Below are 17,425 nucleotides of genomic sequence, written 5' to 3' on the forward strand. Positions count from 1 at the left end.
ATTTCTAAACCAGTCTTTCATCTGATCTTGAATAATCTTTTCCATTACCATCCATTATCATCTGCCTGCAGTCTTTCTAATCAAGGGTTGCCTGTGACATATTCAAAGAGGTTTGTGCATACCATCTTTTGGTTCCTTGGTAATTATGATCTACTCTCTCTACCATGATATTAAAGGTTGAAATGTGGTGCCCCTAGCATGCGGAGAAGAAACCCTAAACACATTCCAGGAACCATATGGGAGGACTCAGTTGATTTCAGCTTGTTCTTGAGTCTTCTTTGTCTGGATACCCTATAAGCACATTGCTCTTTTTTGACACTTATTCTGTCAAGCATGGTTTGTCATCCACTGATATGTGTCTAAATGTGTCAAAATCTATCATCTTGGCCAAATCTTGGTGCATGTTTTAGAGCATTAAATTCAGAGCATTAAATTTTTGAAAATGTCTATCTTCCCTAGAAGCAGATAGCATGTCAAGGAATTGTTTCAAAGAGTTAGAAGAGGTGGGGGAAAAATGTCCCTAGGGTGCATGGAACAATGATTATACACTAACTTCCTTTCTCTTTCTGAGCTTTTGCTTGCATATCACTTTTTACATTGGTTGTATTCTTTGGGAGACAGTTTGAGGTAAAGCTGGCCTCAATATCCTAGGTCTTTTTCTGCATGGTGAATGTGTTGGCACTACCAGTCTCTGCCTGATAACATGAGAAGAGCTCCAGTAAGCATCCTTAGATCAGGAGATTGCTTCTGCAATAAAATATAGGGAAAGAGCAAACAGATTGCCATTTGGAGAAGGTTACATTTTATGTGGCTGAGGTAATTCGCCAATGCAGTAGCTAAAAACCATAGCAGCATTAGCTTCCCAAACTAATTGCTAAGTAGTAAATCAAATGCCATTGCTTATGGCTATATTCTGTTTCTGAGTCATGTTTTTTTAGTCCTTAGAGACTTTGTGGTATTGAGTTATGCTATGAACTTGTCCTGTGAAAGTTTATGCGAATGAACCCCTTCTTCCTCCTATACAGGAGCTGAAGAAAAACTCCCAAATCTGTGCAAGAAGTAGTTTGCTTCTTTCCAACTCTCAGTTCTGATCCTATTATCCCAAACTTACAGAATTATTGCCTTTTTCTAAACTACAGTTGGGCCAAAACATTGTAATGTTATTATTATTTGATAAATGAGCACTTAGAGGGACAGTCCCATAGTCATCCCAGTTCAAAGGGCTCCCTACATTAAAATAAGTTGCTCTCATCACTGACTGTCTAAACTCTAAAGGAGAAGAGAAATTTAACCACCATGAAACCATTCATCCTCCCAAATTGTCCAATATGTGAATTTCCTTTAAAAAAATGCAACGCCTAACATCAGGTTTTCCTTAACTTTTGCATCTACCAGTGGTTTTTAATGGAAGCCAATTTCACCTGTAAAGCATTTAGAACATTAGAGTATTTAGAGCATTTAGAGTGAGATGTAGATGTAGCATGCATTTGGCTTGCTCAATACTACAGAGAATTTCTCTTATATGGATATTAGCATTAGCTTTTAATTTGTGGAACTGAATAGATAAAAAGACTAAATAAAGAAACCCCAAAGAAGCATTTTCCAAAGCATGTTCAGCAAAACCCCAGCCCTTTGAGGTGTTCAAAGAATATTCCTCAGAAAACATATCCATTGATGAATAAGTTTATGAAATGCTAGAGTAAACAAAGTTAAATAGGTTTCTTTAGAAAGCCAGCCTTTTAGAATCTTTAAAATGCTAATACTCTTTATGAGCCTCTAAGGTAAAATACAGATTTCAGTATTTACCATACATACTTCACCATGGAGCTTTCTTTTCTTGGAATGTCTTATAGGGCTAGTGACCCATTATGAGCTTTGGAAAATGAAGTCTTAATACCCTTTACATTAATCCTATCTAGCTCTCTAATGGCTTATTTCACTTTTCTTCACACGTGACTAGCAAATGTCATGTCTAGACTTAAAAGTAAATCCATGCCTGCAGAGAAAGCAATGCAATCTCTAGCATTATAATCAATGCAGGTGTAGACATAGCTTTATATTCTATATTTGCTGCAAATATTTGGAGAAATCAACATTCTGGAGAATCCCACTGCTTCTTCTAGTAATGTCTATCTTTTTCTCTGCCCATGTGCCTTCCCCTTCAGAGCCAGAGCCACAGTTGGACACCCTCGTCCTTAGCAATGTCACTCCCAACAGCTTCAACATGTTGTGGATCACTCAAGCTAGGACTTTTGCAAAGACTGTTTTCAGTGTTAGCGATTTTCACTGGTTGCATGAGTCCCAGCAGTTCACAGTCTCAGGAGATGTACAGCACGCTAACATCATGGGCTTGGAGGAGACTCCTGGCTATTATGTTAGCGTGGCAGGGGCCACCTGGGCTGGGGACCCCACCAGACCCCTCACTGCCTTTGCCGTGATGGGTACTCATTCAAAGGATATCTATTTAGAATTCTGAGCAGGAAAAGGGGAAATAGGTGATGGTCATCCTGAAGGGAAATTCAACCCAAAATGCAGTCCCTATTCTATGTGTAGGCTGCTGAGTGAAGAGAGAGCAAAGACTATTGCGAAGGAGAGATCTTTCACAGCCAAACCTAGGAAATGAGACAGCGTTCTCAACCATTGTATAAAACTTTCAAGAGTTTCTGTGCCAAATTTTGTAGGCTGTCTGATCCACAGTTTGGAGATTCTAGCTAAATAATGAATTCTAAGATAGTAAAAGCCAAAGACAGAGATTTTATCCATAAATCAGGCTAGATAAGGCAGTCTGTGAATGACCTGCCTTAGAAATATAGTATCTTTTTCTTTAAAAAAAAATATATTTCTTCCTAATATTGACGTCTATAACAGATTAATGAAGGATCAAACTAAGATAACAGACCCCATGTTTAATTAAACCTGCCCATTCATTAAACTTGACTTCTAACTAGTCTTTGAATTAAATTAAAAAGTGGTTCCATTTTTCTTTCCAAAGATGGCAAAGGCCAAGAATGATATCAAAGTACCAAATCTCCGTCCTGAAAAAGCTCAAAATATTTAAAAGTCTCATATTCCACAATGATAATTCTCAGGAGCCTGATTTTGCCATCTGATTTTCACATTCAACCGGGTCTCTCCCATGATCTAAAATGCCATAAATAAAATATGCTAATAAGTGCAATTAAATATTTACTTGGAGATTGCCTGGTATCCCAGAAGAATGAACATTTTGTGATCAGGCTTGTGTAGTTTCTAATCCCCTCCCACTACTCTCTAACTACATAAGCTGGTCCTAGTTCTTAGCTTTTCTTGAACCCCAATGTCCTTATCTGTGAAGAGAAGACACCACAGGTACCTTTCACAGTTTTGTCTCAGAGATTACGCAGATATGAAATTTACCTCCCTGGAAGCCAGCAGGTATTTTACAGATGCTAGGTTCTTTTGACTATCTCCCAACAGTATGAAAAAGGCTGTTTTCTTAGAAAATAAACAACAAGCCTAGATAGAAACAATAGACCTATGCAATCACAACTTTCCTGTTATTTTTAAGGGAACATTGAACACGTAAGATTAAATTAGTTCTTTTTCTTGTCCAGTTTTCTAATGTGAATCCAATTGTTCAGATGAGTCTCCAACTGCCAAAAATGGTCATTTCTCAGAGGGAAAAAAAAAAAAGTAGCCAGAGGATGAGAACCTGCTCAGGAGGGGAGGAATTCCCACCGAGCCTTTACTTGTAGCCTCTTGCAAGACCTCCCACAAAATAGAGAAAAGAAAGAGAGTCTGGGAGAGCTCAGTATTGGGAATCTGAGATCCAGTTACAGTATTGTCTCAGCTAATCCTTAATATGAAAAGACTCTGCATTTTAAAAGAAGCATATTAAAAAAGAAAAAAAAAACAGAAGAGGAGGAATTATAAATAACAAGCCCTCAATTTACTAATTAGCTGGAACACCCTCATTCCAATCAGAATCCGCTGCTTTGATGACGTGGAGGTGCAAAGAGGACAGCTATCAAAGTGTGGAGCCTCTGCTTAACTAAACAAACCCTGATACCAGAATTTTAGTCCATCCCTCAGACAAAGAAGCCTGTTTGCACAGTATATGTGATTTTGTTTTTGCCTTTGGTAGAGCTATGATTCTTTGGAGATCTTTATGTGGAGAAAAATACTTCAAAATAGACACCAAGTATTTCAAAATAAGTACAGGAATTTCAAGTCGGAGCAAAATTTTATTCTCTGCATAGGGGGTGAGGACATCCATTCATTTGTTCAAACACTTCTTTTTTGTCCCATAGTGTAAGGGCATTTGTCTCTTTGAAAGTTTCCATTTAGCTGCAATGGAAAAGAAGTTTCTAAACTGGCTGCAGTGAGGTTTGGCCCTGAGATTTCAATCCCCCAAAATAAATAAGTTCATTTATTTATTATTAAAATAAACAAATTTGCCATTACTTTGCTTTGTTTTTCTAGAGGGGAAGCACTGAACCTTCTCCACTAATCTGCTTCTGACTCAGAACTTGGCCAAGACTGATAGGGTCCACTAATTAGACTTTGGCTTGGGGTTTGGAAAGAACAGTGGATTACAGTCATAGGACCTGGGGTGGGTCCCTGGCTTTGCCAGTTACTGGCTGTGTGATCTTGGCTAAGTCACCAGACCTCTCTCTTCTCTTAAATTTCATTGGGTAGGGGGGGAGTGGAGGGCACAAGAGGGTAGCAATATTTACCTTTCAGTGTCATTGTGAGAATTAAATAAAATAATGAATGTGAAGCATTGTCAATTGTGAAACCCAACGTGTGAAAAGACCCCTTCGTACCTGAGAAATAAAGTTGGGATGTAGATGTTTGATGAATGAATGAACCAACAATGGTGACAGAACTTACTTAAAATCCAGACATGTTCCTGTCTCCTAAGTTTACCAGGAAAGATAGCAACAAAAGAATTAATGAAATTTTGTATCCATAAAATGTTCATTTTGCTACATGAAAACTCTGACCTCCTCCCCTTCCTTTATCTCAGCTCCTGAGGAGTGGCCCTAATTGGCTTAACTAAACATGTGGGCTAGTATCAGTATAGAAACATACGAAGGGCACTGAAAAGGAAGTGCATTTGCAAACACACGCAAGCTCTGTGCCATTGGCTAAGTGCTTCCACCTCTTTGAAACTCAGCTTTGTCATCTATAAAATGGAAATAGGCTTGTTGTGAGAATTATACCAGATTGCACCATCTGGCACCCAAGAGGCTCTTACCAAGTCTTTATTTCTTAGCATACAACACATTTAATGATTATCGATGTTCTTGTGCTATCACTGCAGAGTCAGTGCTGCTAATCTGAGTTATTTTTGCCCCTCCCTTCTTTCAGAGGCCCTGCCCCTTCTGGAAAACCTAACCATTTCCGACATTAATCCCTACGGGTTCACAGTTTCCTGGATGGCATCGGAGAATGCCTTTGACAGCTTCCTAGTAACGGTGGTGGATTCTGGGAAGCTGCTGGACCCCCAGGAATTCACCCTTTCAGGAACCCAGAGGAATCTGGAGCTTAGAGGCCTCATAACTGGCATTGGCTATGAGGTTACAGTCTCTGGCTTCACCCAAGGGCACCAAACCAAGCCCTTGAGAACTGAGATTGTTACAGGTATTTCAATTCAAGTGAGCCATTCTCTCCTCTTCCTGGTCCCCTTCCATGTAATTCGTCTACCAGATCACCATGATTTTAACAACCTTGTCCATATCCCCTATTTAACCCATAGACATGACCTGTTCTTTGTGTCGCGTCCGCACGCTGCCTTGTCTTTATGTACCTAATGAGCACTCCCTCTCTCCTACCCTAGAAATGAGAAGGTCGAAATGTTTCCTCTTGGTGTCTCAAATCCTGTAGATGTCTTGTCCAATTCTCTTGTGTCCTTACTCTGAATCACTCTCCCTGTGTTCATCCTGGCTGGTCCCCAGTGACATTTCAGCCTTCTCAAAAGAAATATACCAATGGGTATATTTCAAAACCTTATTGAAGGAGTTTGTCTTCTCAAAGTCTCAACTCTAATTTTGACAAATTTAGATGGGCTCATCATTGGAAAACCAAATGTGGACTTATTATATTGGTAAATATCTCTATAAGAGAGATTCTTCAACACAGACTAAATCCATAATTTTCTCAAGACTAATAATTCCTAGAGAAATGTAATAGTAACAACTTTCACAGCTAAAACTGTGGTTTCCATAGTCTTTCTAGGGATTAGTGGCTTTTTAGAATATTCAAAGATTCTTTTTAGTCAAGGAGTTTAGACTCAGATAAGTTTTGGAAATACTCAGTTGAACAACGTTAAACAAAATTCTTGACAGCAAGTCTTTTCAGAACATTCTAATATGCATTGTGTATCTCTAAGAAGGTCTTACCCAGGCAGTATTTCCCAAACTTATTTGACAATGAATATATTTCAAGGAAGAGGATCCAACAGGAATAGTTTGCTCTGAGCACACTTTGAGGAACTCAGCTCTAAATTTACCTTCACATTGGGTTTTGCCTAGTTAAGACAATCCAAGTTGAAACCTTAGGTCCAAAATACATAACACAAAAGGTTCCAAAGCCTCAGTTCTACCATCTGAACACTCATCTACTGGTGAAAAAAAAAGAAAGTCAAGAGTAGGAGACTTCTTTAGTAAACAGCTCCAAGAACAGCAAAAAGACCATAATATTTTAAAAGCCATTTTGCTCAAGAGAAATATAATCAGCAGTATCATCATGGGCAGCTCTACAGATCATTAATGCTGGTTTATTTGTCTTTTCACAAAGAAAAGGAAAAGGTCTCGCAGAGGATGGGCACTCAGCCACTGGAAGACAGAGAGCAATGTAAACAAGTTACTTGCTTTGAACTTGTTTAAGAATGCATAGGAGGGGCCAATGCTGAGTCCAGATGTGGATTTATAGAGCTGCTTTTAGACAAAACTCACATATGCAAGCAAACACTTGGCTCGTATTGAAAGCGTCAACCCCATCTTTCTCCTCTTCCAACCCCACCAGACTTGTTAATATGGAATAATTTTATTTTCAATATCTCAGGACACTTTTATCTCTGAGAGCTGGGGCACCACTGCATACTGATACCCCCACTGGGGAGAAGATTGCACTGGCTGGTAAATGATGTTCTCTTTCCTACTTCTATCATTTTCTCCCCTTCTAGAAGCAGAGCTGGAAGTTGACAACCTTCTGGTTTCAGATGCAACCCCAGACAGTTTCCGTCTGTCCTGGACGGCTGATGAAGGGGTCTTCGACAGTTTTGTTCTCAAAATCAGAGATACCAAAAAGCAGTCTGAGCCACTGACAATAACCCTACTTGGCCCTGAGCGTACAAGGGACATAACGGGTCTCAGAGAGGCCACTGAATATGAAATTGAACTCTATGGAATAAGCAATGGAAGGCGATCCCCACCAGTCAGTGCTGTAGCAACAACAGGTACCGTAAATGCACAGGAATGTAAAACCTATGGCCTGGGGTCTTTTTCTCACAATGCTGGGTAATTACAAGAGCTTTGGGCCGAGGAAGCTGGGTTCAGATCCTGGCACTTTTAGTTCTAGACTGCATGACCTTGGACAATTTGGTTAATTTTTCAGAAAAGGAGGATGATGCCATTTACTTAATAGCATTGTAAGGATTAAATGAGATAATTCATGTAGCAGAGGGCATGGTATGCAGCAAGGGCCCAGCAGAAGAGAGCTGCTAGTGTTTTCATCATGATTACAATTAACGTTTTTTTATTGCAAAGACTCTTCCTCCTCCCTGTTATCTCACTACACTTTACCCAGGAAAACATTTCCTTGGTCTTTGGTAAAAATGTTCAACATACTCTGCAGGGGATAATGGAGATGTGACATCACCACTTATACAGATTAATATTTATAAAAAACTACATGTACATGATCAGTACTGTGACTGGCGAGGAGCAAAGGAAGAAGCTGGCAAGGTTGCCAGGCTCCATTTGTGTAAGACGGCTTCTATTTCTGGTGTTCTCTAATTATTCCATACCCATAACAACTCTAAAAGCTATCAAAAAGGGGGGAACAAAAGGCCTTTTCCTTATGAGCCACTTTGTTTCAAGGAGAAAAAAAATCAAGATGGTTAATAAGATGACTCTTTATAAAAAATAATACAAAGAAAAATGTGATTCTTTGGAAGGAAAAGGCCAGCAGGTGGGTTTAGGATTTCCTTCCCAAATCCAAGGAAGCTGCAGAAATATATCATTCCCTAGAGACAGACATGTCAAAGAGAAACCAGAGGAAAAAATTACAAGATCACACGGGCAGAGTAAAAAAACCTTAAAAGTGATGGGTTTCAGCCTCTTCTACTTGTGCATGAGGATTCTGCGGCCCAGAAAGGTGAAGGGACTTGGCTAAGGTCACACAGCTAAAATTTAAATGGCCAATTTATTTTAATAGTATTAAATATATTTGGCCCGAATTACAAATAATCAGTGAATATACATCCTTGCCTTCTCTGATAAGCATGGAGCAGAGCATCAGCCAAAATCTTCCCAGTTTCTCTAGAGATGGGTATTTGATTAGGTCAAGTTTCAGGACCTAACAAACTCTAAGAAGTCATAATCAGGATTTGTAAACATGGAGGAAATGCCAAGATCCAACCAGAGGAAAGGCCTTGTTCCTTTCTAACACGGACAGTACAGGTCCCTGCCTCCTCTTCTCTGCGGCTATCTATGAAACGACTCCAGATCAGAGGCAGAGCTTGATTTTGACCTTGGTTTATAAACAGTGCTATCAAAGTTTACTTCGAATCACTGATTTTGTTCAGCTGATTTTTTTTTCTAGAGGCCCTGCACTTCTGAAGCACAAAACAGAATGAATAATTATGAGGGTTTTTTTTAAGAACAAAAGAAACAACAGACCCTGCTGTGTCACAGAAAGACTTCTCTGATTTTCTTCTCTGGGGTCTTGTATTTCACAGCCAAAGAGAAGCATGTGTTGTGTGTGTCCATGCAGGCACACTTGAGTGTCTGTACATATGTGCTCAACTATTAGGGAAAGGCAGGGAAGTGGTAGTTTAAACACAGTAAATGTCTAGTCTCCGCCTTCACACCTCACCTTTATAAAACGTCCCCTTTATTTTTCCACCTTCCTCCTCTTTTCTCTTTCTTCCCCTGCATGGTTGGAACCCTTTCTCTGGGATTCCCAGTCCCTTTTTGTCCTGGGGTTGAGCTACTCCAGCTCCCCCTGCTTTCACAAGGCACTTCTGCCTGCCCCCAAGGACCCCAGGATGGCAGAAAGGGCGATGACAAGCAGGGGACCCTCATGGAGCAGGATGTGACCTCTGCGCAGATCCTGGCGATCTATTCCTGGCTCTGTCCTTTACCAGCTGTGTGACTTTGGGCAAGTCTCTTTTCCTCTCTGAGCTGCAATCCCTATCTGGAAAATAGAATTTACCTCAAAAGTCAGCCGTGAGGTTTGAAGTAGGTTGCAAATGTCTAATAAGTACTTAGCAGAGCTTCCTTGCCCATAGGGACAATATTAGCTGAATGATATGTTCGAGGTTATTTTAATTTTATTTTTAATGGGACACTTGGTTCAAAATTCAAAAGTTAAAAGTGGATATACAGTGAAGTCTCTATTCCTCCCCCTGTGCCTTGGCCACTTAGTTGCCTTATCCACAGGCAACCAGTTATCAATTTCTTTTGTATCTTTCCAGAAATATTCTATATACAGAGACAAAATTAATATAAATTTGCCTTCTTTTTGGCCTTTTTTGGCACAATGGTTAACATATACACCCTCTTCTACACTTTGCTTTTTTTAAACTGGTTACTAGATTTCAGAGATAATCCTGTATGCCTTATTTATTTAAAAATTCCCCTGCTGATGAACACTTACGTTTCTATTTTTATTGTTCTGTCAATCCCTGCACTCGCAACAACTCCTCTTCCCCTCCATAGTTTAAGCCATTTCTTCACAGGAGTTCTTGGTCCATCTTTGGGAGGTATAGAGTTGCCAGGAGCTTCTTTGCCTCCAGGGAGATGTGGATCATCTCGAGGATCCAAGAGTAGGCACAAAGAGGGAAGAAATCCTCTTTGCAACAGGGTATGATGATATTGACATTCTCTTCTGGAGGGTCCTGTCATGTACCTAAAGTACTCAGGGTGAGCAGCCAGAAAAGTTTTCTTAAGTAAAAACTTCCCACCCCAAAGCACACACTCCTAAGGCTGTCACTCAAGGCCAGCACGGTGTTCAGAGGCCAACAGGGTGGTCAGGGTGGGAGAGCCCCATCTCCCAACTCCCGGAATGTACCCCCACCCCCACCTCACCTTTCCCAGTCAGGTTGTCTCTAAATTCCTCAGCTGCGTTCCAGTTCAGATGCACTTGAAACCACACACCACAGAGTCATGATGACAGTGTGCCCGGGGCCTTAGCAGACCTGCACAGACACTTGCTTGGCAACCGTCCTGTTGGGGATTGAATCACATCTCCCACAAAAGGCCTGGTCCCATGGGTGTGAAGCCTTGTAAATAGACCTTTGAAGACATTATTGGTTAAGGTGCGCCCAAACTGAATGAGCTTGGGCCTTAATCTAATAGGGTTGAAGTCCTTATAAGAAAAGGAAATTTAACATGAGAAGAGAGACCACAGGAAAATAGAAAAACCAGAAGTCAAAGGAATCCAGGAAAGAAAGGAGAAGACAGAACCATGTGCATTACCATGTGACAGGAAAGCCCAGGGCCAGGGACTGCTGGCAGCCAGCCCCAGAGTGCCACAGTCTTCCGAGAGAAAGCATCACCTTGCTGATGCCTCAGGTTTGGACTTCTAGCCTCAAAACCATAAGCCTATAAACCCCCATTGTTTTAGCCAATTCATTGTACAGTGTTTGCTTCAGCAGCTGAGAAATACAGTTTTTGGTACTAGAACGTGGGATGTTGCTATGAAAAATATGTAAAAATATAGGAACTGCTCTGGAATTGGGTAATGGATAAAGGCTAGAAGAATTGTGAGGTACTTGATAGAAAAGGCTTAGATTGCTTTGAAGAGACTGTCGGTAGAAATACAGACATCACAGGCACTTCCAGTGAGGCCACAGAAGGAAATCGTGAATGTGTTATTGGAAATTGGAGGAAAGACAATCTTCGTTATAAAGTAGGGAACTTGGCAAAATTGTGCTGTGATTGTGGATAGAAAGTGGAATGTGTAACCAGTGAACTTGGATATTTAGCTGAGGTTTCCGAGCTAAGTACAGCCTGGCTTCTCCTTCCAGCTTATGGTAAAATGTGAGAGGAAAAGCATAGACTGAGAACTGAAGTCTCAAGCACAAAGAAACCAGAAATTAATGGTTTGAACAATTCTGAGCCTATCCGGATAGCATGCTCTGAGACTAGGGCCAGAAATAGCTCCACCAGGGACCTCCCTGAGCTATCCCGAAGTGAATCCCCAGAGGACAGAGCTCCATGTGAGGGTTTAACTGAACAAACCTTTGCTAAAGCACATGCGGCTGGATGTGGTTCCAGTCAGCCGTTTTAGTGGAAGTCAGGAATGGAAATGAAGTTATCTAGGAAGGATCTATTTTAGGATGGTTTGGTCTGCTTGAACTGCAGGCAAACCTGACAAGTTTTTTGCAAAATTTGTATGAGCAGAACTAGTCAGCCTGAACTAGAAACTTCAGAGAAAGGATGAGCTGAAAGAAGAATGACTTCAAGAGCAGAACCATGGAAGCAAAGATCTGGACCTAAAAGACCTTTTCAGGCCAAGAAAGAGGGCCCACTCACCTGTGTGGGAAGGGCAGGGCTGCCTCTGTGCTTCTGGGGGGCTGACCTTGCACCCTCTTATTCAGGGAAAGTGCCACCACGTCAATGCTTAAAGAGGGTGGGGCCTGGACCCTGGTGTATATGGCAAGGCTGGCCACCACCCCAGAGCCCCGAGAAGGTGGGGCCTTCACCTTAGTGGTTAAAAGAGTATGACCACTGCCCAAGTGCTTGGAAGGGGTAGGGCTGCTTCTCCATCCAGCCCAGAGGACAAAATACCAATCCACAGGGGACTCTCAGAACTTGAAGTCTAATGGAGTTTGCACTACTGGGTTTTGGACTTGCTGGGGACCCATGACCCCTTTTTATCTTACAATTTCTCCCTTCTGGAATGGGAATGTCTATCCTATGCCTGTCCCACTATTGTATATTGAAACAGATAACTTATATTCTAGGTTTCACAGGTCCATTGGACTGAGGAATTTTGTCCCAGGATGGACTATACCCTAACTGATTTTGATGAGACTTTGTACCTAGCATTGTTACTGAAATGACTTAAGGCTTTGGGGATGTTGTGGAGGAATGACTATGTTTTGCATATGGGAAGAACATGTCTTTTGGGGTCCAGAGGGTAGACTGTTGAGGTTTCAGTCATGTCCCCAATGAAAGGCATGTTGAGGTCCCAACCCTTTGTGTGTGAACCCATTTGCACATAGGACCTTTGAAGATGTTATTAGTCAATCTGTTCCCAAACTGAATGGTTGTGGACCTGAATCCAGTGTGATTGAAGTCCTCATAAGCAAAGGAAATTGGAACAGAGAAGAGAACCCACAGTTCCATTTCTGTAAGGAACAGAAAGTCAACTGACCCAGAAGAGAAAGAAGCATTGCCATTTCCATAGCCATGTGACAGAAAACCTAAGGACCAAGGATTGGTGGCAGCCAGCCTCTGAATGCCACAGTCTTTAGAAAGAAAGCATCACCTTGCTGACACCTCAGTTTTGGACATCTTCTAGCCTCAAAACCGTGAGCCAATAAATTCCCATTGTTTAAGCCAACATACTATATGATTTTAGCATTCACAGCTAAGAAACTAATACACTTCCCTTCCATGTGAACCAGCCTCTTTGTGTTGGGTACCTCTGGCTCTGACTCACACACTTTCCCCATGAGGCATAAAGATGGAAACTGCTAATTATGGAACACATACTTCGTGCCATGCACAAAAAGAGGGCTGCCACATTTTACCTTACTGAATCTCCATGGCACAGTCCAATGAGGGTAGCGTCACAGGCAGCCCCATCTCACAGATGCAGAAACTAAGACCCAAGGGGTTAAGGAGTTAGCAGCTATTAAAGCCAGAGTGAAATTCAAATGCAAGTCAGTCTAACTTCAAAATTCATGCACTTAAACCATGTTAGGTACAACAGCTCTCCCCTTAGCCTAGTATAGTACATGACACATAATATTAAGTGTTGTATAAAAATATATTAATAGGGGAATACATTTTCAAAAATGACAATCAATGGGCATATAATTAAAGGCATTTGTACCAGATTTGGGGATACAACTTCTATGTGGAAGGCAGATGGCAGCCCAGCTCAACCTCCTGGGTCCTGCTTCAGTATCCAGCATGGCCCACGGAAGAAAGAGTCACATGGGAAAGCAAGTATTGAATTCTTACTGCATGCTGGATGCTGTACTAGGGGTTTTACACCCATTAGCTAATGCAGTTTTTGAAAACTCAACAGGATAAATTTTTGGAAAAATGGACAAAGCCATTGTCTTGCCTTGGGTCTCCCCAATTTTTCAATGGGTATGGTTTAGTTGCTCTATGAAACTCCATCTTCAGGTTCCAAATGCCTGTCTCCTCTGCTGTGAGACTAGAGACTTAGGAGCCCTATTCATGCAGAAGGAGACTTTTTAGAACAACAAATAATCTTTTACTCTTAGGAAGATCTGCTGTCTAAAAGTATCATCCCCATTGACCCTGGGACCCACCATTAACATGCTCTCCCTTCAGGTTACACATAGCCATCCTTTTGCCACCACTTTTACCAAGCACACTCCCCAGGAATGTGTGATCGAAGGCACAACTAATTTTGTGGCTTATGAGATGGGGCAGATATTATAGCCATTTTGCAGATGAGAAAGCTGAGATCTAGAGAAGAAAGTTGTAGTTACAAGTTATACTTTATAAACTCTGTCAGGACCTACACCAATAAAGTTTTCAATCAGCACAAAAGGCAGGCTGCCAGTGAGAGCACCTCATTCGTGAATGTACCCACTTCACTGGGGTTTCTTTCTCAGCCAGCCTCATATAGGACTTTCCTGGGTCCTGCTTCAGTATCCAGCATGGCCCGTGGAAGAAAGAGTCACATGGGAAAGAAAGTATTGAATTCTTACTGCATGCTGGATGCTGTACTAGGAGTTTTACACCCCTTAGCTCATTGAAGCCAGACAACTCTGCTGTGAGTAGTCATTGCTTTTCACACTGGATAGATGGGGCAACTGAGGCACACAGAGGTGAAGGGACCTTCCCAAGGTTGCCCAGCATCTCAGTGGAATCTAGGTAACCAAGATCTTCTAAGCCTCAGAGCTCTTGTGGTCTCCAAGACTTTCCAAGGAGAGAGCAAAAACCCAGGCAGCCACAGTCTGGGGGTGGCTGCCAGGTCACAGGAGAAAGCTGTAGGAGGAGATGTCATGGGTAACAGAAAAAGACAGAAATGGGCTGTTGGTTTCAGAACTTAATGATCAACGTGGGTTGAAGAAGGAAAAAGAGAAAGAAGGGAGCTCCCTGGAGACCTGAAAATTGTTTCCTGAATTCTTTGGTTAGGCATGGTCAGCTGAAGAGGGCAAAAATCTAAGCCAAAAACAACATAGATAAAAGCCAAAGGAAACTGAGTTTGGAGGGAGGTAATTAGGGAGAAGAAACTGCCCCTTAGGCATGGCTTTCCCACCAGGTAGACCCAGGGCCTGTTGGGTATTTGTTTTGGTAACAGGCCTGAGGTTAGTTAACTCTCCTGGCTTTGGACCTCCTTCCAGTTCTGGGAATGGGCTTGTCAAGATTAGTTTCCATGAAAACATTGTTTCCAGGATCCCAAAACTGTGCTCAGCTCTGCTACCCAGTCCTAGGACCCAGAAAGTTCACATCACAAGAATGTTCACAGGGAAACTGAGCCTCAGTTGCTCCTCTGTAAAATGGCTACAACCATACCTTTTTCATGATGATTTACATATGAGAAATTTTAAGTAAATAAGAATATGTGTGAAGGGATCTTATGAGTTGCAAAGAATTCTGTAATTGTCAAGTCTTAGTATTATTTTATAAAAGGAACTAGAAAGCAAAGACTTGAAAATGTGCTAAAAATAAGAAGGGGCATGTGCCAAGTTGTGAAACCATTTCCCCTCTCTTGCTAGTAGCTGCTCACAGAACTGGGCCCTGAATCCAAATGGAAAAAAAAAAAAAAAAGAATTGTTCCCATCAAGTCACAACTTGACCACAGATGACAACATTCTCCATCCTGAAGGCTTGGCTCACACACAGATTCTAGAGACAGAGTTTTCTGGTTTAGGAATCCAGGGAGAAAATCACTAATGAGCATGATACTTAACTGTCTGGATTTCTCTTGTGCTTTCTCCTTGACAGCCATGGGCTCCCCAAAGGAAATCATTTTCTCAGACATCACTGAAAACTCAGCCACCATCAGTTGGATGGCACCCATTGCCCAGGTGGAGAACTTCCGGATTACCTACGTGCCCATTTCAGGAGGTAGGGGACTCAGGCAGCTTGAAGGGTTTGGGTAAAATGGCGAAAAAGTTCCCCAATACTGTTTACACACAGTGACATGACAGAGGCCTCTAAACACATTTCCATTTTTCTCTTGGAGCAGACTCATCTGAAAAGCTAGCCTTGATGTGGGTATGAGTGAGGTCTTGCCCTTGCGTCTCCAAGTCCTTGTGTCTCAGTGTAGGACAGGGAACTGTGACTTAGCAGGTTTGGGGATGCTAGTTCAGAACTTCCTTGGACTCCAAAGGATGATGTTCCATTGACTTGGAGCTCATTTAATCTAACAACATGAATAGCTTCAAAGTGTCATGAGCAGGACACATAGGAGTCTTGCTCTGGCCCAGGCTGGTCAGCCCATGCCTGACATATTCAGTTCTGGTACCATACTTTAATTGGAGTGACTCAAGACCATGTTGCATGAGGAACAGATTACAATCCAGGGTTGTTTAATTTGCAGAGAAGATGCAAGGGTCATGGCATTTGTCTTTGAATTTCTGAGGAGTGTAATATTCCCCCAAGGGCTACAGTGGAGACTATAGAGTTCCTCTGTGCTTTTAATCTGATCTGCCTAAAGACATTATGAAGGTAGTGATCTCACTGTTACTGGAAGTATGTAAAGAGAGATTGCTTAGTAACCTCTTCAGTGGAAAGCTGTAGTATCCCTCAGGGGAATTTGATGTTCAAGTTCTTCATCAGCCCTGGAATTCTAAGAAATATAAACTCTAGACTTCTTAATAAATATAAGAGTATAAACTTGACTATGACCACCTTCTTTTTTTACTTAGTAGAATTTCTGCTAGGTAGAAGAATTTCCCAGGAAAAAGTCTATATATTCCTAAGTCAAGACAATGGGTTAAATCAGATATACATTACACAGTAAGCATCCCATATTCTTTGTGGAAAAAAAAGATAAAGAAAATCAAATGTGTACAACATGTCAGCTCTCTACTGAACGGAAACTTACCATTTTTAGTATATTGTGACTTCATGTTTTTTCCTCTCCTGGCTTAGTTTTTGGCATCTGCACCAGTGGAAAAAGCATTATACAAAAACGTAAGGCCTCTTTCCTTAGGCCAAAAGGGTAGGAGCAAATGAGAAGTCAAGAAAATGGTATTGGGTAAAGATGAGGTTTCACTTCCAAATTAGACACACCGATTCTTGGGGCAACAGTGAATACACCTGAACGAGGTCCACATTCCTGGCCTTGCTTCTACTGTCTTAGGAACTCCTGCCGTGGTAACCGTGGATGGGACCCAGACTCAGACCAGGCTAGTGAAACTCATCCCTGGGGTGGAGTACCTTGTCAGCATCATCGCCATGAAGGGCTTTGAGGAAAGTGAACCTGTCTCGGGGACTTTCACCACAGGTATGTTTTGTCTGTTTGTTGAGACTTCTTTTGCAAGCTATGTTATTTCCCACCTTCGGCATTATTGCGTGTGACTCGGCAACTGGTCGACTGGTTTTATTTATGAAAAGTAGCAGAAAGCAGTCTGACTTTGGAGTGCCAGTGGCCTCATTCCTGGGCCATCCTTGGGTGCCTCCTCATCGTCCCAGGGCCTCAATCATTGGGACTCTTCTGGAAAAAGAGCTCAGGTGTGGAAGTCATATCGACCTGGGTTGAAATCCCAAATCTACCATTTACTCAACTATGTGAACTAGTAAGCTACGAGCTGACAGTTCATTTCTCTGGGGTCAGGTCCCTTCTCTGTAAAATCAGTACAGTTCTGCTTCCCCCAGTGTGCTGTGAGGATCACATGCAGCTATTTATGTAAAGCATCTTTAAGAGTAAACAACTGTACCCAATCATCCACCATCTCCTCCCCTGCCCCTTTTAGTATGCAAAGTATGCATTGGGAAGACCTTACGATAGGAGCTTCACACACTCCTGCAGTGGTTGCAGCTAATGTCTTCTGGGC

At 41.8% G+C, this 17,425-nt stretch overlaps 1 protein-coding gene across 3 annotated transcripts in view; it reads left to right on the top strand.

Moving 5' to 3' along the window:
* TNC (tenascin C) overlaps positions 1-17,425 on the top strand; it is a 97,316-nt gene that overhangs the window by 61,955 nt on the left and 17,936 nt on the right. For 2 of the 3 annotated variants that reach the window (XM_058302492.2, XM_058302493.2), the window contains 3 exons: positions 7,169-7,441; positions 15,369-15,491; positions 16,732-16,875. In XM_058302492.2, the coding sequence (XP_058158475.1) occupies positions 7,169-7,441; positions 15,369-15,491; positions 16,732-16,875 (540 nt within the window). Of the gene's footprint in view, positions 1-5,352; positions 5,626-7,168; positions 7,442-15,368; positions 15,492-16,731; positions 16,876-17,425 lie in introns of all 3 variants that reach the window. The other variant, XM_058302491.2, reaches the window with a different exon arrangement.

This window comes from Dasypus novemcinctus, chromosome 8, assembly GCF_030445035.2.
Source record: "Dasypus novemcinctus isolate mDasNov1 chromosome 8, mDasNov1.1.hap2, whole genome shotgun sequence".
Lineage (NCBI taxonomy): Eukaryota > Metazoa > Chordata > Mammalia > Cingulata > Dasypodidae > Dasypus > Dasypus novemcinctus.